Source organism: Harpia harpyja, chromosome 22 (genome assembly GCF_026419915.1).
Source record: "Harpia harpyja isolate bHarHar1 chromosome 22, bHarHar1 primary haplotype, whole genome shotgun sequence".
NCBI classification, from domain to species: Eukaryota; Metazoa; Chordata; class Aves; order Accipitriformes; family Accipitridae; genus Harpia; species Harpia harpyja.
The window spans coordinates 11,569,027-11,590,321 of record NC_068961.1 but is presented as its reverse complement, the minus strand read 5'-3'; the positions used below and the strand labels follow the sequence as shown (position 1 = coordinate 11,590,321).

Below are 21,295 nucleotides of genomic sequence, written 5' to 3'. Positions count from 1 at the left end.
ACACAAAGTTAGTAACTAATGACATCTCAGATGGCATGGCATAGCCTTATGACACTGGCATATATTACAAATAACCTATGGGAAACTCCTGATCTTCTGCAGCCTCAGCACGAGACCAGCAGGCCCATCCGAAACCACACCAAGACACGCTTGTGTGTACAACTCAGGGGACCAGTGACAGAAATAATTAAATCAGAGCACATATTCACAGAAACACAGTGCTGGAAAAGATCTCAAAGCATCAGCTAGCCCAGCCTCTCCAGAGGCAAGAGCAACACCATTGGAAGAGGTGTTTTTCTAGTCTCTGCTTGAAAATCTGCAACAAAGGAGAGGGTACAACAAATGTAGCTAGCTGAAAACTAATCTGAAATCAATTAATTAATTTCTTCAGGTCTTTCTTCAATTGGTTCTGAAGAGCAGCTGATCATCCTCCTCTCACCACCAGCTTCCTACATATTGTGAAATTTATGCCCTCTCCCCATCCTATTTTTCAGTGCTAAACAAACCCATTTACTTCAACATCACCGCATACGCCCTGTTGTCTAATTATTTTAATGAGAAACATTTGTTTCCCTTCCTTACACCTCCTGTTTGTTTCCATCTCCCTGAAAGCCAGTGCAAAAACACTGGACACAGCATTCCTGGTCAGACTTCACTAATGGTGGACAGAGAAGCCCCTGTGTCTTGTGAATGACACTTCTATTTATGTACCCGAGAGTAAAATGTGTCTTTTTTTCAATTGTATTGCGCTTGTGACTTGGATTAACTTTTTCACTTGCTTCAGACTGGTCCAGTAAAACCTCCACATCCTTTTTTTCTGTTCTGCTGCTTAGCCAATTCTTTATCACTTTAAATACTGGATTCTTCCTTCCTTACAAAATGTAGCACTTTGTGCTTGCCCCTTCTTTATTTAGGGCCATTCCCCTAATCTGATCTAAAACATCATTCCGAATTCCCTTGCTGTCCCTTGAAATGTTTGCAATTGTTCCAGATTGATGTCATCACAGATTGTATCTATTTCATCATCCAAGTCAGGATGATTCAACACTGGCAGCTGTGGAGTTGGCTTCTAAAAAGCCTATTGCAACCTCCCAGCAACGTTAACTACCTCCTTGTCTGTGCATAAGCAGGTATTTCTTCCCCTTCACAGCAGCCGCCTTCCTCTGCGGATAAGGAGAAGCCTGTCATCAATTCCCTTGGCCAAAGAGGAGTCATTCTCCTGTCATGCCGCTGCAACAAGCACTTCTCTCTCTGTCAACAGGAACTACAAAACATGACAGGAGTGGAGAGACAAGAGTGAGGCAGGCTGGGGGATTTCACAGGTACTGTCCCAAGGAAGAAAAACAGATGGGGCCAAGACAGAGGATTAGAAGGAAAGATGCTCTTGTTGCCAGCTGGCAACCAGAGAGCAGGTAACGTGCTAAGATAGACTGTCCTCCAGGAGCAGCACCCGTTGCTGCCGTCTTCTCATGGGTGGCTGCTGGCTCATCACCAGCACAGCGACAGCACTCTTTGCAGGGCTATGCGGCCTCAGGAGATGCTTCCCTGCTTGGGCAGTATTCCTTTCTCCTTCTTCCCTTTTTTTTTTTTCCTATATTAACTATCAAACACATACATACATATATATATACAGATACATGAAATTATTTATATGGTCTATCTGCCATATCTATTTAGTATGATCTACTAGTCTCCCTATGTACATTAAATTATAAAATATATAAAAGCAAAAATCAGTATATAAAGTTATATATTCTATTTTATACTCTTGTGATCAAGTTATAAGCACTGCACACGAGTCATATTCTAGCTAGAAAACTTGTGTTTGCCACAAAAATGATTATGTAATCACTCTATTAGTACAACTCATTTAATTTCTCCATCTGAATCTTCAAAGCAAAATATGTCACAACTCAGTTATGATTTCCTGCATGAGGTAACTTCGAGATTCTGTTTGCAAAGTATTTAGAAAGTAGCTGTTTATGGCAGGAAATATAAGCTACATTTATGATAGGAAACATAGGTTACATTTCACTGTGCCTAGCTGCTGCCACTCGAAGACTAACCAAGTTGCCTTGGCTCTCTCCATAGCCATTCAGGAAAGATGGACACCTCCCAGAAAGACGAATCCATCCATCTTAAAAAAAAAAAAACAAACCACCACTGATGTCTAAGATACCTCTTACAAATTACTGCCCATCTCCTCCTGATTCCAGAGGGAGCTTGGAGGATGAGCTTTGGCTGGACACCTAGGGAATAAGTAACTTGCCTAAGCAAGGGTGTCTGGTGCCATTTTGGATGCCCCGGATTATGCAGGACCCCTGCATAGGACTGGCAGTTTCAGCACAGGATCTATGGGAGTCCCCTACCCTTCTGGAGAGGCAGCTGGAGTCCAGACGGGATACCTGGCAGCACCTAAAATAACTAAGAAGCACTATTAAAGTGTCATCTTTATTCTAAGATAAATAGCTCTCTGGACTCCATCACCTCTATTGACAAGAATAAGACTCAGTTGTTTAAACTTCAGGAGCTGGTGTCATGTCTAACACATGTGCACAGAGAACACAGACATGGCAGAGGACTTGCAAGAGATCCGCACCAACCTGGACTGGAAATTGGAGGGCAAGTATGATACCATGAAACTGAAATGACAGTAGACACCTTTGCCTAAGCAGCCACACTGTTTTCTGGATCTCCATTAACTGCACGTGTAGACCCTAGCGATCCAGCTCTCACTTAGACATCTAATTGTATGTATCTCAACTTACATAAACTGAATCCCACCCCATTTTTTAGACATCGAAAGTAAGATGTGACAAATCTCACCAATGGAAGTGTGAAGGTTCTGCACCTTCAGTACTTTGGATGAAGTATGAATTAATTCACCTAAAAATAATTATTTATGCATCACTATCTAAGGAAAGTAGACAATATTTGCCCTCAGTAAGAACTTTAGTTGACCTTACAGTGGCAGCTACAACACAGTTTGTCAGAAAGATGTCAAAATTGCTTTGAAAATCAGCAGGCACCCAATGAAGTCCATATGCGTACTTGCAGTTTTATAATGGAGCATATGTAAAAATAAAAAATTACAGTTAGCATAGAAGAAATTACATCTTTTTCAGAAACAACTCCTCGTAAGTTTTATAGTCTGACTTTATGTCAAACTAATTTTCTGAGTACAGTAGTCTCAAAACAGCAGGATGACTATATAGCCAATGATGCCTCCTGGGTTTTGCTGGTTTAATTTTATCGGAATTAGAGCCTTTGAAAAACCCTGGGTGAACAGCTCTGAAGTCCCCTCTATACACAAAGAGAATGCAGACAGCACTTCAGAGAGCAGTAGTACAAGTTTCCTTTCTTACAGAAGATCATACTATTCTCTGCAAAACATCATCTCTAAGAAGAAAGGTTCATTTTTGCACTGATTCCCTTGTTTTCACTATCCATTTTATAGCTTTACCTCCCATAAACTGTAAAACACATCCTAAAATGATGGTAAAATGAAAGCACAGCACCTTAGTCTTCCAGCTGTAATGATGAGTTTAAAGAGGGTGTTATTTGGAGACTCAATGTATTGATTATTTAACTTCCTAAGGATAAAAAGCTACGGGAGTATTTGGGTGCTTGAAAATTATATGCCTGGAACTATTACACTTGATTCACAGACCAAATGTTGAACAAGAATCAGACTATAAAAAAAACACAAATTGTGGATACTGTCTGATCGGAAATAGGCTGACAGACTAGTAAAAAGCAGGAGAACTATCTTTTCCAATTCACATCATCTAAGCAAAACATACCTCTAAACACAGAAAGTACAGAACATAATCAACCCAAATCACGTTAAATGATAAATTATAAAGCTAAATTATTGAAAACTGACAACAGTAATCTTCCATACTCTTTATTTGTAAGATGACTTACAGTATTTTCTCAGTTTTATGTCTGTTATCATTGATTAGAAATGCATCTGGAGATGTACATTACTGTACATTTTACAGGCATTTACAGTAGTTTTAAATGCAATTATTGGAGGTATGCACAAAAATAGGTAGGTGGTTAAGTACCCAATTAAAGGTGTAATTTGTGAAATAGGCAAATAATAATGGGAAAGCATGCATAGATAAAGCAGGGAAATAAAGCACATATGGAGATGTACATATATATGCATATATATGTGCAGGTCATTAATAAACCGCAGCCCTTCCTTGAACAATGCACTTCTTACACGCAACTTCCTTAACTCATTCTTGCTACCACATATATAACTCAAAGTATAAATATCAAAGCATATTATTTTTACTTCATAAATGTTAAGTATTTTCAGTATGATGTAAATAGTATAGCAGAGTAACAATTTCAATAATGCTACTCAATATTTTCACGATGTTATGAGATCAAATAGAAAATGCTTATTTTGAACTTTTCAGTAAAACAATTTGATGCTGTGCAGCCCTGATACTTGTATCAGTCCTCCTGATGCAGCTTAGCATTTCAGCATCAAATCTAAAGAAAAATGTTAACTGTTCCATGTAATCTGAGGAAAGAAGCACATTACTGTTTAACAAGTCTATTCTAAAAAAATAGCTACAGGTAGTCTGGATGTATGGAGGGCAAAGGATTTTTAATAATTTTCAACGGAAAGACTAAAAATACACAAATAAATTTTTAAAATGCCGGAAAGCCAAATGAATAACTGGTAACTGAAGATTCACAGAGGAATATATTATATATAAGCCTACAGTTTGATTAAGAATAGAAAAAGAGTATGATACAAGCTGTAATTCTTGTTATAAAGAATTGTCATCATATCACTGAAAGCTACATTACAGGCTGCCTAGAAGGCAGTATAAAAAAAACTTGCTGTAATAACTTTTTATTTATATTCATAAAATTGAGGAATGTTAATTCTCTGGTTATTTTATTTTTAATATAGAGATGAATTTTAACAAGCTGATTTATAAAAAGTTACACCAATGTCTAGATTTAAATCAAAGAAATTAATGTCCATATTACACAGCTCATAGAGAGAAATTCTTGTAAGACATTTCAATAGCTGATGAGGCTAAAGGTCAATGCTCACAATATCTGCTTGGAATTAAATGAAAGAATATGTCAAAGATTAAAAGTTTAGTAGGTAACCAGCATGAAGTTCAACAGCTATGCCTCAGGTCTTCAAACTAACCGTGACTTTTTTTTTCCCCTCCAAATTACTATCTTAGAATGTATACTTCAGTAATCTTGAAAAGCTCCTTCTGTTCATCCTTATTCACTGTTTCTTGATATTTACTCAAGAATCTTTGCAGATCAGTATAGCTACCTAAAATAAGTGGAAGCAATCAACTTAGGCAGTACTTGAATATAGCTGTGCTTAGTCAAAGATGACTTCTTTCACAGGGAGAAGAGACAAGCTCAGCTGAAACTCCGGTTGTAGTAAGGTGTTCACCAACCAGAAGCCCTTTCTGCTCATTTTTCCTGAAGTAAATTAATACAGGTTTTGTAACAATAGTACTTTAGCAACTCCTTTCAGAAACACGTATTTGTTTCTGTTGCAAGATCTGTATTGATGTTTTTTAGACTTTGCATTGCCCCATGAGAGGGCACAGGAAAAACCTCTTCACTTTACAGCTCTGGCAACTAATGGGAAACAGTGGGCACTGACTTGTGGGGCAGCTAGAAACTTAAGTAATTGTTATGCTGGCTTACTGTCCGGGAGAAAAGGATGGCACCCATCCTCCTGAGGAGCTCTTGTATCATTCAAGATCTAATTACCCAGTCTAGCAGCATAACAAGCAGTGTAATTACTTACTTTTCCTTACACCCCTGCTACAGTGGGTTGGGCAAGTTGTTATTTAAACCTAGCAGCTGGGAAAAGAAAAAAAAAAAAAGGCACAAAAAGCAGTATACATCCCCTCATTTTCTTTCCAATCTCAAGTCTGCCTTTCTCTGATATTTATTGCCTATGTGGCACTTCACATACACAAAGTGTTATATATTAATTTAATGTGTAATGTAGCGCTTCCCTAAGTCTGAAGCATAGCCAAAGATGGGGAAGGTGGCAGTGGGGATAGTGAAGTCAGACTTTTCAATTACTCTTCAAAGACTCAGCTTCCATTTTTTTGAGAAGCAATCCTACAGGTACACAAAAGCCTGGGGAACATATGAGGTGTCTCTACAGCTGCCTGAATTTGCAGGAAACCTAAAATAAACTCTTGTAAGTAAGAACCATCCCATTTGTCCCTCCTGAATGAGTAGAAAGGCAGACGTTGGTGGCACTTTTAACTGCAAACAGGTAACCGTATCTCTGTTAAAACCATTTTTTAAAAGATTGGAAGTAGAGCGAAAGTTTCTTTCTCAGAATTTCGGGTAGAACGGGTGAAAGAAGGGGCAGGATTAATGAAAACACACAGATCACGTATAAAGCCAAGCTATGCCAGCTCATAACACTGCAACAGTGCATTGAAAGGGGGATAGTGCGGTGTTAGTGTCATTTACTAAAAGAGAGCTCAGCTTCCAAACATGCAGGTTATTATTTTTAATGCCATAAATGTAACTACAGCATTGCAGAGTAGGCTGCTCTTTTTACCTCAGGTTTGCAAAAGGAAGAATAGAAGGAAAAATCTGAGATACAGAGGGAAGGAGTAATTTGCTCAGGAACATGAAAAATCCACCTGAGATTTAGGATTAGGAGAAGAAACAGCAACTCTAGCTTCTAACCCCAAATCACCGAACTGTACAGACCGGGGGACCGAACGGCAGAAACACCTCCCTTTTCCTCAGTGAACCGGACAGCCCCCCAACAGTATCACCTCGCGAAGCACAACTGCAGCTCCTCCAAAGTCCGCGCGCAATCGCGCCCGCTCCAGATGCTCCACGATAATTAACACACTCGCGCACGTCAGAGTTTATCCACCGACAAGCTGGGTTGGGTTTGGGGTTTTTTGCCCTAAACCGCTCAAGAAGCGGGGAGACGCCGACACCCGCGGCCCTCCGCCACCCCCACCGCCCGCGGGAACCCCGTCGGCCGCCGCCGCCAGCCCGCTCCGCTCCGCATCCCGCCGGCTGCGAGGCCGCGGCAGGTGCCGGTGGCCCGGGGGAGCCCCAGCGAGCTCCGACCGGCCGCGCCCGGCTGGGAAACGAGAGGAGAAGGGGAAGGGGGGGGGAGGACCCGGCACCCCCGGGCTCGGCCGGGCCACGCACACCCGCGGAGGCGGCCGCCGGCAGCGAGAGGGGAAAGGGGGGAAGGGGGAAAGCGAGTCTCCGGGGAAATAAAAGTTTTCAGGCGGAGAGGGCCGGGCTCGGCGTCCCGCTCGGCTCGGCCGCCGCGACTTGGTGCGAAGGGAGGGACGGGGAACGGGCGGCCGTGACCCGCCGGGCGGCAGCCCCGGCCCCGGCCGGGCCCCCCCGCGCTACTCACCATGTTGACTTCGGAAACCATGTCGATGCTGGCGATGTCGATGTTCATCCCCACGCAGACGGGCGGACCTGCGGGCAGACGAGACCGTTACCCGCCGCCGCCCCGCGACCTGGCGGCGAGAGGGGCCGCGGCAGCGGGGGCGCGGGAGCCGGCTCCGCCGTGCGGGAGCGGCGACAGCCCCGGGGAGAGCGGGGACGGTGAGGAGGGCGGGGGGGGGGGGGGGGGGAGCTCCGGGCGGCGAGCCCGGACAGGGCGACTCACCTCCGAAATCCGGCCGGAGGCGGATGTCGTAGCCCTTCAACAATTTATCCACAGTTTCTTTCACGAAGGACATGTTGCCGGGATCGTTCACACTGTGGGGGCGAGAGAGACCGGGGAGGGGGGGTGTCAGGCGGGGGAGGCAGAGGACGGGGTGTGGGGGGCCGGGGGCGGCAGCGGGAAGGGCGGGGGGGGGGGGGGGGAAGCGCATCAGCTTGTTCCCCTGGCGAACCGCATCCCGCGCCGCCGCCGGGGCACGCTGGGTCCTACCTCTGGGCGCAGCAGACCACGGCCACCAGGACGGGAGCGGAGAAGATCCCGAAGATCCTGCCTCCCCCAAAGCCCCACATCCCTCCGCTCCGCGCTCCCTCCGCGCAGCAGCAGCAGCAGCCGCCGCCGCCGCCGCGATCCGGCTGCCCCGGCTGGCCGCTGAGGAAGAGGCGGAGGCGACAGCCCTCGTTCTCTTCGCCCTCCACACCCCCCCCCCCAAAAAAAAAAAGATCCCCCACCCCCTGCCCCAACACCGCTGCCCGGCCCGCGGGAGCCGCCCGCGCACCCGGCTGCGCCCACCCCGCGGCCGGACGCCGCCGAGCCCCGGAGGAAGCCTCCCTCCGCCGGAGCCCGGCCGCCCGCCTCCCCTCCGCCCGCCGTCCCCACACGCCGCCGCCCGCCCCGCCGCCTTCCCGCCAGCCGGGAGGGGAGGGGAGGGGACGGCGCCGCCGTCCCTCCCGGCGGAGAGCCCGAGGCGGGGCGCGGCGGGGCGCGGGGCTCGCCGGGGCCGGCAGCAGGGGGCGGCGGCTTCCCGGGCGCCGCCTCGGGGCACGCCCGCCCCCCCGGCCACCCTGAGGCGCGGGGGGCTCCCCCGTCGCGGGCTCCTTCCCTTCGGGAGGGTGAGGGGATCCCCGGGGTGGGAGCGGGGCCAGGGCGGCCCGCCGGGACCCGCCTGGAGCCGGGCGACGCCCGGCCGGGCTGAGGGGGGCGCGGGCCTGGCCTCAGCCCTCGGGCAGGCCGCCCTCCCCGGCCCCTCGGCCGGCTCCACCTGGGGGTGGGTGCGCCCGCCTGCCCCACGGGGCGTCCGGGGAGCGGTGCCCGGGGGGAGGCCGCTGGGGCAGGAGGGGGAGCCGGGCGGGGAGCCCTGCGCTGAGCCGCACAGGGCCGGAGGTGCGGTGTGCGGGTACGGGTGCTGGGCCTGAGGGTCCCTTCAGGCACGCCTGTGAGGATGCCGTCGACACAGACCTAGGTCCTCGTGTTTTGCCAGGCGAACCCTACGTGGGACGGTGATGACGGGAAACTGCACTGGCGCCAACGGGGCGCGCAGCGAGAGCTGCCGGCTCTCCGTTGCGTTGCCTGTGAGCTTGTGGGTGCTCTTAAATCGGTGTAAAACATCGGTTGGGGTGGAGACAGCACAGGCGTTATTCCTGTTAACCTCCTTCCAGGTTAATTAGTCCTTTCAGCAGGGCTAATCGGCATGGAAACAACAGAAGCACGCTGACTTGGCTGTATTGCCCTTCGTTCCAGAGCCAGCTCCTTCTCATGCCGGACCTCTCCACCATCCTCTACCAACGGTGTAACCATGCTCTTAGCCAGCTCCTGATCCTGGTTACATTGCAGTCGGTGGCCCCTGGTCCATGACAGAGCACAGCGTTTCAGTAGTCAAGGGAGAAAAGCAATGTCTTTTTTTGCACTTTTACCACCTGTTTTTCCTTCTACATGTCCTCTTCCCTTACAGAAACTGCTGGGAAAAGGATGTACACTTGAGGAATACTCTGGGGTTGTGTACAGGTGAGAAAGCATGGATAGGTTTTCGTCTCTCCTCAAAAAATTCTTGACAAGAAAGACAAGTGCAATCCATGGCATACATCCTGACCTTGTTGCTGTTGCAGTTAATAATAAAGCTCCAATAAAAGAAGGAACGGGCTCAGTTTTAAAAACAATGTAAACCCCTATAGGCAATGAGGAAAAATGTAGAGAAACTGAGTGTTGCCAAATCTTGTGATTTCATTTTAAGTCTTGCAATATTTGGATTTTTTAATAGTGCCATAATTACTATGATTATAAAGTAAGTGAAAATCTTAGCTTTCATTTAAAAACTAATAAGGCTTATGATGAAAGCCTGAGAATTGTGATATGAAGCATGCATGACTCAAGGGCTCAAAAATGAAAAGTCAAATAATTTTTATATATATATAAAAGTGATTTGAGGGCCCCAGATCCTGGGGGGGGGGGGGGGGGGCTGTTAATGCTACGGATGGGCAGTATTGAAGACTAGTTCCGTCAAAGACTTCAGAGAAAGTGAATTTAGGGAAGGGTACCAACCCAGTTCTCTTACCCTAAGTGCTGAAAGAAAGTATTAACACTGAAGAAAGTATTTCTTGTGAAGAATTTAACGTGGTTTAAAAGCACATTTAAGCACTAATAACTTTTCTTAAATAGATTGTCGGTTTTATAACAGAAATAAAATATTTCAGAGAACACTACTGCTGATTAACACGCTGTCCTGGTACTTTGGAAACACATCTGAGGTGGGAATGAATCAACAGTGCTGGAAAGTCTGTCATATTTTATCACTTCATTTAAGTATTTTTCTTCTTGATCTTTCAGAGCAACCATTTCCATTTAGTTGTGGGTAATTTAAAGATAATCCAGGCTGGAGCTGATGGGACAAGGAATTAGCTAGGGGGTTATGGAGCATTTGTTTCTTGGGACTTCGGATTCATTTAGGCTTAGCAGTAACAGAAAGACGTTAAAAATTATAAATGATCAACGAATTTTGTGAAAGGTAAAAATCATCTCGACTTCTGAGAAATGTGGCATTTACAGTGAAAATGGCACTTTGGGGTTTGTCCGCAGCAAAGACCCAGAACAAAGCTTCTGTGGCAATGGTCTGGAGGTAAGACCCAGCAAAGCCCTGCACAGTGCAGAGTGTTTAAGGAAATAATTGAAGCAAAGACTTTGGGGGAGCTGTTTAATGTGGCCAATAGGAAAAAAATGGGCACAGAAACAGACTCTTTGTCCTGCCCCAAAATTCGCCACCCTGATTTTTCTCTTGGAATTAGGCTTCTAAATGTCTCCTTTCAAAAAGCAAACAGGTTATTTCAAGGCATGGCAGGAACGATTCTGGGCACTTTTATTCACTAAAGCAAAGCACCCAGTCAGAACCTGCAGGTTTTCCATACAAGAAAATCCCAAGGATGTATCTCCTGAGATCAGCCCAGTCTACAGGACCTCGGGGTAAGGTTTTCATCTCTGTTGTTTGACATGTTCCACTTTTCAGCAAATAGTTAAGTAGGAGAGAGAGGGAAAGAGTTAACACGACTCTGTGGCCTAGTGGTTTGTCACTTATCTGTGAAGTATGGTTACTTCATAAGTAATCCAGTAATTCATTAATTCATTACTGGATAAAATAAATCAACGTTCAGTGCTGTAAGGAACAGAACCCGATTCTCTGCTCCCTTTAGCTGCCTCCATTATTGCTCATCCTCACTCTTGCTCTTTTTCCAACCTACAGTCTGTCCCAGTAAAATTATCCCTGTAAAAGATGAGACTTCAAATGTTGTAGTTCAGGGACTAAAAGTCATCGCTATTTCTACTACTTTGGTGAATGTTCCAGCCTCTGAGCCACTGGACAGTTAAGATCTATGCTCGTGATCAAATTTGTTGAATAAGGTAAGCACAGCGATATTCTTTTCTTCCTTAGCATTGCCAATATTGTAAAGGCCACTTCAAAAGTGGGTAAGTCTAAACTGCAAAGGCAGCATTATATGTGAAGGAGCAAAAGGACTGTCCTTGGGCTGATGGAAACACGCATGGAAGAACACACCTGCCAAGCCTACAGGTGAAAGAAGTCTTTGGGGTGAGTGGGGTTACAATGGATTCATCAGCTATGTCTGGGTTAGCAAGCACCGAGGCTGGTCTCTAGAGCAAAACTGCTGTCACTAAGGACCTGATGTCCATGCCATACACATTTTGTTGGTTTTTTTTTTCCCCTTAGGAAAAGTTCTAATCTGGTCCCATAGACTAGATGCTCATTAGCGTTGGACCACATTCAGTGCGCTGCTGGGGTGCATTTTCCACCTTAGTTTCATATGAAATGAGTCGAGTCCATGTACTTTGAGACTGCTCTGAGATGTGAACCAAAGCACAGTAAGTGGGAATGATCGAATGATTTACTTCACAAGCACAGTCCTGATCTGCACTAAAATGCTATGTAGATGCACCCATCATCTCCTTTCAGAAGGAGCTGGAACAGAGCACACTCAGCCTTTGTTAAAGGACAGAAATTGTTGAAGCAGTGGGAGTGGAATGAGGAACCACTCAAAATTTTGGAACAAATTCCAGTTTTATTCATCATTGTCAGTACTAATGGAGATACAGAAGAGGAGGCAATGACAGGAAGGCTAAAGAAGAGGAGAGGTCTGCTCACAACTGATGCATTTGCAGTACTACCACTATCAGTCACCAGCCTGTAGGAGAAAGACTGGTTTGAGAATCAGGGAAGAAGTATTTGATCACACCATGCAATACATCACTGAGCTCTTGCACTGGAAAGTGGTACTGACGGTTTACCTGACAAAATGAACATAACCCAAGTTACACGCTGAGGTCAGAATCACTTATCAGAACGTTTTCTTTTTCATTTTCTCTCTGGCTTGTCTGTCATTTAACTGATTTTGACAAAGATCCAGTCTTATCCTGAAGCAAACTGCAATCACAGAGGGTTCAGAGATACAAAAGAAAGAGAGACAGAAACTAAAAAAAGTGGGAAGAATTGCTGCTACAGCTGAAGTGGTGTCTTCTGAGGAACTCAGGACATTAATCTTACTAGGCTGAGACCCATGCTGCTGCTTACCTATTCTGCCTTGCAGCAATTTTAATAGCCTGCTGGTTTAACCTGCTGAGAAGGTGTAATTAATAAAACTGGCTGGGAAAAAATCCACAAGAAAATTTTCAACTCTTTTCTTTTTTCCCAAGCCTGACTTCTTTTGTACTTTATGAAATCAAAAGTTGAGGACCATTTTTGCCAAAATACCATGCAACAGAAACTTAATATTTCCTTCAGAAAGCTCAACTTTCTTTTACTTTCTGTGCTACAGTATCTCAGCAGAAGCAGAGTTGTAGAGTGAGAGGAGTATGCTGGGGAGTAGATATGTGGCATTGGGGTTTAGGGAGTGCTCTGGACTTTGACAGCTTCATATGCTGTGTTTTGCCTGTTCAGATAATAAGCAGTGGTTGTTGGACATACTATGTGAGGAAAACGATATTATATTTATCTACTATGTATATTTATCAGAAAGCTTATGTAATATTTGGTGACATTGAGTAATACTCAACAGTTTATGCTGAGCTTGTAACTGACCATGAGTTTATACTCATTGTCCCCATTTCTGTCAGGCAGATTGCAAACAGCGTTGCATGAATCCATTTGCTTTGGTTGTGTAATTTGCTGGTTTTCATTTAATTATACAGAAATATTAATGTTGTTATGTCAATAGTTCTGATGTAGTGGAGATCTGAATGTTTCAGTGGGCAACATATAGAATAAGGTATTAATCAATATGAGTAATAAGAGGCTTGACCCAAATTGTTTTGAACTGTTGTTTAATTTTCAGTCGGTTATTTTTCTTCATATTCAAGAAAATGGAACAAAAATTTGCATTATCTATCTGAACAAAATTAAAAGAGTATTCCTGCAATATTCCAATCCTTGTGCGCCAAAACCTCTGGATTATGCACATAATGAGTCAGACACATCAAAATAAAAATCCATTGACACTTTGGCAGAGGAAGAAATAATCAAGGCTCTTTATAACTCACATTTTTTCATCATAAGGATTAGTGATTATGCACTGAAATAACACAAACACACAAGAGAAGCCTGTGGTGCTTTAGAAGTACTATTCCTTAAGTCTCTGTCCTGATGAAAACACAGTCTGTTCAGAAAAGCAGACAAGTAACTGAGTTACGATTTTTTGGTTTTTACTGTAACTGCAGTTGAGGAAGAGTTATTTTACATAGGACGTCTTTGTTAAGAGTTTCTACTTGAGTGTTTTCATCTAAATCCCTTTGTCAGGAGCACATTATTCTTAATAAAACAGTATGCAGCAGTTGCTACCTTTTTTCTTTAAGGTTAGGTAAAAATAGAAGGGTATAGCCCATTTATTTGTGTTTTCATATTTATCAATATCTTTATGAATCTCATATGTGATAATTATTGTTTATGCAATTTTTTTACTACAGCAGCCAGAATTCCAAGTCAAGACCCGAGCCTTATTGTGCAGGAGATCATAAGGAGTGAAGAAGACAAGTGCGAGTTTGAATTGCCTATGTTTACTATTATGTATATTTCAAGGAGGATCAAGTCAGGATCATAACTAACTAACTAAAACTGATGCATCTGTATAAGGACTAGCTAAAACACCAAGAGATGCTGGTTCCTGACATTTTCATCCAAATGTCCCTTTGAATTTTAACAGTGGAAAAGTAGAGAGACAAAGAAGAAACACGGGGCAGGGGGGCAAGAAAGCCATTTATACATGTAAACAGTCCCACATAAAACAGGATAAGCAATGAGAAGGAAGTGCAGTGAACTGATTTGGCATCAATCCTGATTTGCTAAGATTAGGAAGAGTTCTGGAAGTGATAATCCAGGGTAACAAAGAAAAAGCTATGGATAGAATAAAGTGAAAGTCTGATGTATGTCTTGCTCTTATCATTTGAGTAGGTTTTTTTTTACTTATGCTGAGGAGTGCCCTTAACAGGCAAGAGTCCATGACAGATGAGGGGAAAGGAAATGCTTCAGAGTGTGGAGGTGTGTTTATATAGAGGCTATATCCACAGCCGTGCACTGCCAAGGCACAGCACTCTGCTGGTGGAAGTGCCTCTTAGTCTTTTTAAATGCATCCTCTTTTCCCAAGGCTGTGCCAGCTAGCCCTTCGCTCCCATTCCCCAAACACTGGCATCAGAAGCAGCCACAGTTAAGCTCATAATACACAGATCAGGATCGTGTGCCATATGCCATCTGTGGAATATCATGTAAACTGAGCTGGTTGTGTAACTACATTTCTTTGTCATATGCACTGTATACAAAGGAAAATCACTATATATAAAGGGGAACCATTATTAGGTAGATGATACAGAATTTTGTGTATGATGATCTAAAATATTTGTCATTGTGCCTTAATTTAATGATTACTTTGTGGCTTGGGAAAAAAATATTTTAAAATAAATGTTAGTAATAATTTGTAACATTTTAAAGGGTTAACATTACATTTAGAGATAATAATCACGTTTTTAAAGTACTTTTTGTTACTCACCTTGTGTCATAAATTGCATATAGTTTTTTGTTTTCTTCAACTGCATTCCTAAAAAGAGAGAAAGAGAGAATATCATTTGCATGCCCTGTGTCCATTGCCAAAACAAAATGTAGTTTACGGCCTTGAAGGTTTTCAGATCATCATTGTAGAATCTGGGGATGGGGAAAAAAAAAATCTATAAATTGACTTGTTCAACCCCTGACATGACAAGATTGTACTAATCTTTTGGAAATTGTCTAAGTGGGTTTTTAATTATAGATCCATGACTCTGTTGCCAAGAAATGAAAAAGGAAAAAAATAGTCACTGCTTTTGTGAAAAACACAATGCAACAATATGGTTTCAATAGAGCTATGAGAATAATTTTCAGAAGAGGTTTCTAATTGATCTAGATGAACGTTATCTAATTCAGTTATTTCAATATTTTTTTATAAGCCAAACTAAAATAATACATTGAAGTCTAATGCAATGTATTCAATGTAAAACGAAATACTTTATCTCTGATGTTTTGAATACTTTTATGTCTGTTTAAACATTGAGATTCATATAAAAAAGGCATCTTGAAAATTTGAAGCTTAAGTCTATATTTTTGAGCTTTTTCAATTGAAATCCATGTGACTTTGCAGAACACATTTTGCATTTTTTTAACCAGAAAAAGACTTTTTCTTGAAGTTTTTTGTTGGACTGTTTCAGAACATGTGGGAACAAAGGACTCTTCTGAAATAGTGCTACTGATTTAAAGGGGAGCAAGAGAAGATGTTGTCTGAAATGTGTTGGCTTTGCTGGAATCAGCAATAAAATATAAGTTTTAGCTAAGTAGTTTCTGAGAAGGCGTGATGACTGTAAGGGGCACTCTGTAATAAGTATTGATTTGTATCTTACAATCTGATTTATGTCTCTGTGCATTACTTTACCTGTCTGCTTAGAGAAGTTAAAGAGAAGCAACTAAAAGCATGGGGTAAGTGATCCTGAGTTTGAATGCATTAAGCTCCACTTACATGGGAAGGGTAGATCCTGGGTTTGGTCCCTGTTCCTGGAGCGGTTATGGATTTTACGTTAAGTACGCACTGGCTAAAGGATGTTAACAGCTGAGTATTGTGAATGCCCAACTCCCTTGTGCACTGGGTAGGGAGATGTGGGGCCTCCCTCATGCCTTGGATCCCCTTGAAATAGCCAGCCATCTAAAACAGAACTGGTAGGGCTGGGTAGGGCTCAGGTCAGGTGCCACCATCTAGTCCATTTAAGATGCCCTGAGACTCTGCATAGAACTGTCAGTTACAACACAGGACCTATGCGATACCCACGCTCTAGGGGAGAGAAGTGGAGTCCAAGGGGGATACCTGGGAGCATCCCAATGGCTCAGGATGCTTGTGTCTGGGAACTGGGCTGAGCCTCTCAGGTCAGATTCCATCCAAGAGAAGGATCCCCAGGTTTCTATAGATAGGCTCTATTAACTGAATTGACTAGATTTCTGTTGACATAATGGGAGCACCCAGTTCTCATGTAGACACCTACATCTAATCTTAAGATGAATCCTACTCCAAACTTTGCAATATCTTATGTTCTTTTGGTAGTTCGAGGCATCAGGATTCATAAGCCACATTGCTCTGGATTTAAGTATCATAGTATTGCATGCCTGCAACCACGCCTGAGCATGCTATTTTCTGATTTGACTGATATTCTCAAGTACAATTTTGTCTAGTGTCCACACTTCTTAGTCGTCTGGTCCACCATGACTCAGTATAGGCTTGGGGTAATTTCTTGAGCTCAGCAAAGGAGAGAGGAGGGGAGGAAGAGCAAAGGAGGGGGAACTGAAGCCTCAACACCGACCCAAATCTATCCCCTGATTATAGTCACGTATCTCGTATTGGCAGAGTCACACGGTCAATGTTAAGATGGGAAGATGGCTGGGCTCTTTTTCTGAAGCGCGCATGGCCACTTGCTGCAAGGTATGGGAGCAAGCACTCTACATTTGCAGAGGCTGGCTACAGAGAGTCAGGGAGCATGCTCAGCCTTCACCTTCCTTTAGGACTGTGCTCCCAAACATAGCCAACGACACCCGAGAGACAGATGCAACTCACCCTGTAACTATGACAACTGGCATGGGATTTATAGTAAATTAGCCATGGGTGGAAGAGGGCACCACTTCTAAATGAACATGTACAATACAGATGGAGTGTCTGTTTTCAGTCCTCTTACCTAAATATATCCACACCCATAAGATAAAAAGAAACTTGCATATACTAACAGTTTCTGTTAATATAATTATTAAAATTTTCAGAAGAGTGCAAAACATCTTGTAAGACCACCTTGCGTTTATAACTTTTGACATCCATCAGCAAAAATGCCAATGGCAGGATAGAATTAACTTAGCTTCTGTCTTGGAAGTGAGATCATAACAGCAAAGGGAGATCAGGAAAACAATTAGGCAAATGTAACAGGAAAAATCAGATTTAATCTTTTAAATGCTGAAGTTTCACAATGATCTTTTATTCAGACTGATAATGCACTCCATTTTTGTCTTCTCTTACAGAAATGTAGACACATCTTGATGTTAAAATTCTCTTATTCAGCAGAGTGGTAAAATCCTTTGGTCTCTGCATTGAAAAATGCCTTCTTGTGAATGATGAGTAAATGGAGTTCATCTCTTACAGAAGTCTCCTGCTGCTGCTGTCTGCCTGGCACCAATAGAAGACATGCTTCTGAAAGTATTACAAAAGTAATTCCCCCATCACAAAAGCACTACATTAAAAGACCTTATATTAAAAGCACTTTGTGGTATATTAATATCATTATATAATTGATTATTCCCATTAAAATGCTTTGCATCCTTATCACAACTTTAATAAAAGAACAAAACTGCTTTGAACATTATACATGTACTTGCCTAGAGCCACTATTAAGCAGAGAGGCTCTGTGTGCAGCCAGGCAGTCACTGATGGTAAATCAAATGGAGGGCATATGGTTTCAGTATTGCTGCTGGTGGAGTTTTTGTTGCTAGAAAGAGCTAATGTTTTGCATTTAGGATTATTAAAGTAACAAAACCAGTACCTCATCTTTTCCCCTTTTTTTCTTCTCATCTCTCTTGAAGGCGCACTCAATGTAATACAGGAAAACATACCACGAACAACCCATAATGGAAGGTTAGGACTTTCCTGAACTGCAAAATTAAGAACTTTGTGTTCTTTTTTAAAGCCCGCACATTTTCTGCATGACACCATGACCCAGAATGTTTCTGGTTGGGATTTCTCCTTGCTGATGTAAGCATCAGAGATTATATGTGTAAGTCTCAGCCGGTTACCATGGACTACTTTAATAATCAGTGAGAGGGGGAAAGCAAGTCCAAAGACTGAAAGAAACTCCAAAGGCTGAAAAAGACTAAAATAGTGTAGATGAATCACCCTCCAGAAGCACCTAATAACTATGAACATAGCCTATATCTAGCTAGACATCTAACTTTGGGGTATGTAATACTGTGTACGATAAATCCCATCCATGGTGATTTAATGGGAAGGAAGGCTAGATCTGTTTTAGCACATTGAGCATATTGCGCTCTGAAAGCTTGTCAGACCAAGATGTCTTACATGTCTTTAGGTTGGAAGTCCATAAGGAATATCCCTGCTAATGGTAAGTGGACAGCAAAGAAACAGGAGAGCTCCTAAGTGAGTACTATATTTCTGGAATTGCTAGAGTCTTTTAACTAAATGTAAGTTAAATTTTAAACAATGATCATCACTTTTCATCACACCTTTAAAACCTACAAGATCATGTAAAAGCAGAAATTAAGTTAAATATCATATTCATTTGAAAATAGTCTTGAGGAGAGTGAAATGTAGTAGCCCCTTCTAGATTAAGGCCAGAACACAAAGCAATGCTGGTGAATCACAGAATGCTTAACAAGTACTCTTGATGTTATGTATCTAACAAAATGATTCAGCATGAAAATATAGATACAAAGGCTAATATTTATAGCTTGGAAGATAATGCTAACAATAAGAAAGTGAGATATTTCAGCTTCAAATTCTGAAAGCATCTGAACATGAAATGACACTATTGAGAAAAAATTCTTTTTCTACTCTGGAAAGAACTCTATACACCTCGCACAAGCCATTTACAAACAGGAAGAAAACCAAACGTGATGCTAAACTCCTTCTCCACAGGCTTGGAGAATGCACCTCGTTGCGTTTGAGCCTTTTTCATTTTGAAGTGAAGAAACTACTTTTGTTGATTGACCCAGCATATACAATAGAGACCAAATGAAGCCCATACTACATGGCTTTGGTGCAATAACTATTGGTTGTAACAGCTAGATGCAAAACCTCAGTGTAAATCTTCCTCCTTGGAACAGCTGCTTCTGGGCTTCTACCTCAAGATTGCTCAACCCACCTTGCAAAGCCTCCCTTCAGAAACTTCAGAAGCAGTGAGGCATCCGCACCAATGAGTCAATAAAATTCACTTTCCCTTTTCCTAGGAGGTTCAACCCGTGCTAACCAGGTAAGGTATTCAAGGGCATCATTGTCACACAGTGTGATAGGCACTAATGAATTATTTTTAGTACCTAGAAGCCTATCAAGAAAAGTAAGAAAGTACAGACTGAAATGCCAAATGCAAAAATGGGAAACTGTGTTTAAAACTCCCAGGATATTATAGACACAGTTATTGAATTACCATTGTAGATCTGCTGAAACCTCAGTAACCAGCAGATGATGGAGGTTTCTGCTATAAATATAAGATTCACATAGCTATCTCATATTTTTTAAAGTATAAATTAAGTGGATGCAAGCCAAGTTTTCATAAATAATGCCAAAAATGTTTATGTATGAGAAGCTTAAACTATGTGGCTCTAGCTGAAATAAATGTTTCAGTGAACATGATTTTAAACATGATTTATTCAAATGTTATGTTAAGTAAGCATTCAATATGCTTTTATGTAATGCTGATGCTCAAGTTACATGTAATTATGATGACATTATAGCATCCTTGATCTTTCATAACCTCTCTAGAAATTCATTTATCCCAGCATCAAGCTCCATAAATAGTATGGAAGTGACAATGTCACATAGTATAAACAGTTACCAGAACAATACTTTTCAGGTCCAATTCTACAAGGGCTAGCCAGTCTTGACTCCTTTTGACATCAGCCAGAGCTGGGAAGTTTAGCATTGCTCAGAAACATGCCAATGAATTAGCAAGTCTACAAAGCTGTTCGTTGGCATTTAAGAGCAAGGTAGGAAGGATGAAGTGAGAATATGTCAAGATGTAGACTCCTGTTCACTCACATTTTAAATCACTGATATTCTTGAAGGTGTCTAGTTCTAGTTCCAATAGGTTCTATACCATTATTTTAGTCCACAGAATTTCTTTTCTTTTTAATGCATTCTATTTCCAGATATAAAAAATAATAGGCATAGGGAAAGCTATCAAAATACACAACAGCGGTGCATAAATTTGCCATTATCCTTACAGTAAAGATTGCAGAGTCACTGCAGATAGTTCAGTGAAGGTCCCAGCTCCATGCTCAGCAGAGGTCAAAAAGGTAAATAAGTGCTAAGAACAATCAGGGAATTAATAGAACAAAACAGTATCAGTACAGTATTGTAGAAATCTGTGGTCTACCCACATCCTGTAAATTTCGTGCAGTTCTCTTCCATCTCAAAGAGTTTGAGAGCTAGATAAAGGTATAGGAAAGAGCTACAGGGGTGATTAGATGTATGAAATGGCATTGGTAGGAAGAAAGAGACTTGGGCTGAGACTCTTAAGTCTGGAAAGCAGTTGAGGGAGGAGAGATATGATAGATGTATATGAAGTCATAGACTGCCTAAATGATTATTTGTTATTGCTCATACTATAAAAAACAAAGGAGCACTCAGATGGTCAGGCGGTCGGTTTAAAGTAAGCAATATGAAGTCCTTTTTCACACAATGCATAATTAAATTGGGGAGCTCATTGCCAGAGGAAGCTCTGGAGGTCAAAGTTATAAATGGGCTCAAAAATCCATTAGACAAATGCATGAAAAGGAGCTCCATCAATGGCTATTAAAATCAATGTTGTGAATGCAGCCTCTGGCTGAGGAAGTCCATAAACTTCAGACTGCTTGAAACTGAAAGGTTATACCTGGGGAAGAGTTGCTTTCTATCTGTCCTGTTTCTTATGCTCCTCCCAAAGTATGTGCTACTGCCCATTGTCAGAGGGAGGACAGCAAACTGGATGCAACTTTGGCTTGATCCAGTATGGGAATGTTTATGTTCAATATAATCAGAAATACATGTTTCTGGTTTACTGTGACCCAGCAGTAAAATAATTTTC

General features: G+C 42.5%; 1 protein-coding gene across 2 annotated transcripts in view; it reads right to left on the bottom strand.

Annotated features, from left to right (window-relative positions):
* GABRB3 (gamma-aminobutyric acid type A receptor subunit beta3) overlaps nucleotides 1-21,295 on the bottom strand; it is a 194,666-nt gene that overhangs the window by 104,792 nt on the left and 68,579 nt on the right. Inside the window, exons 2-4 of one of the 2 annotated variants that reach the window (XM_052773769.1) lie at nucleotides 14,992-15,039; nucleotides 7,682-7,773; nucleotides 7,421-7,488 (exon numbers count right to left, since the gene is read on the bottom strand). In XM_052773769.1, coding sequence (XP_052629729.1) covers nucleotides 7,421-7,488; nucleotides 7,682-7,773; nucleotides 14,992-15,039 — 208 coding nt within the window. Of the gene's footprint in view, nucleotides 1-7,420; nucleotides 7,489-7,681; nucleotides 7,774-7,948; nucleotides 8,159-14,991; nucleotides 15,040-21,295 lie in introns of those variants that run through there. The other variant, XM_052773770.1, reaches the window with a different exon arrangement.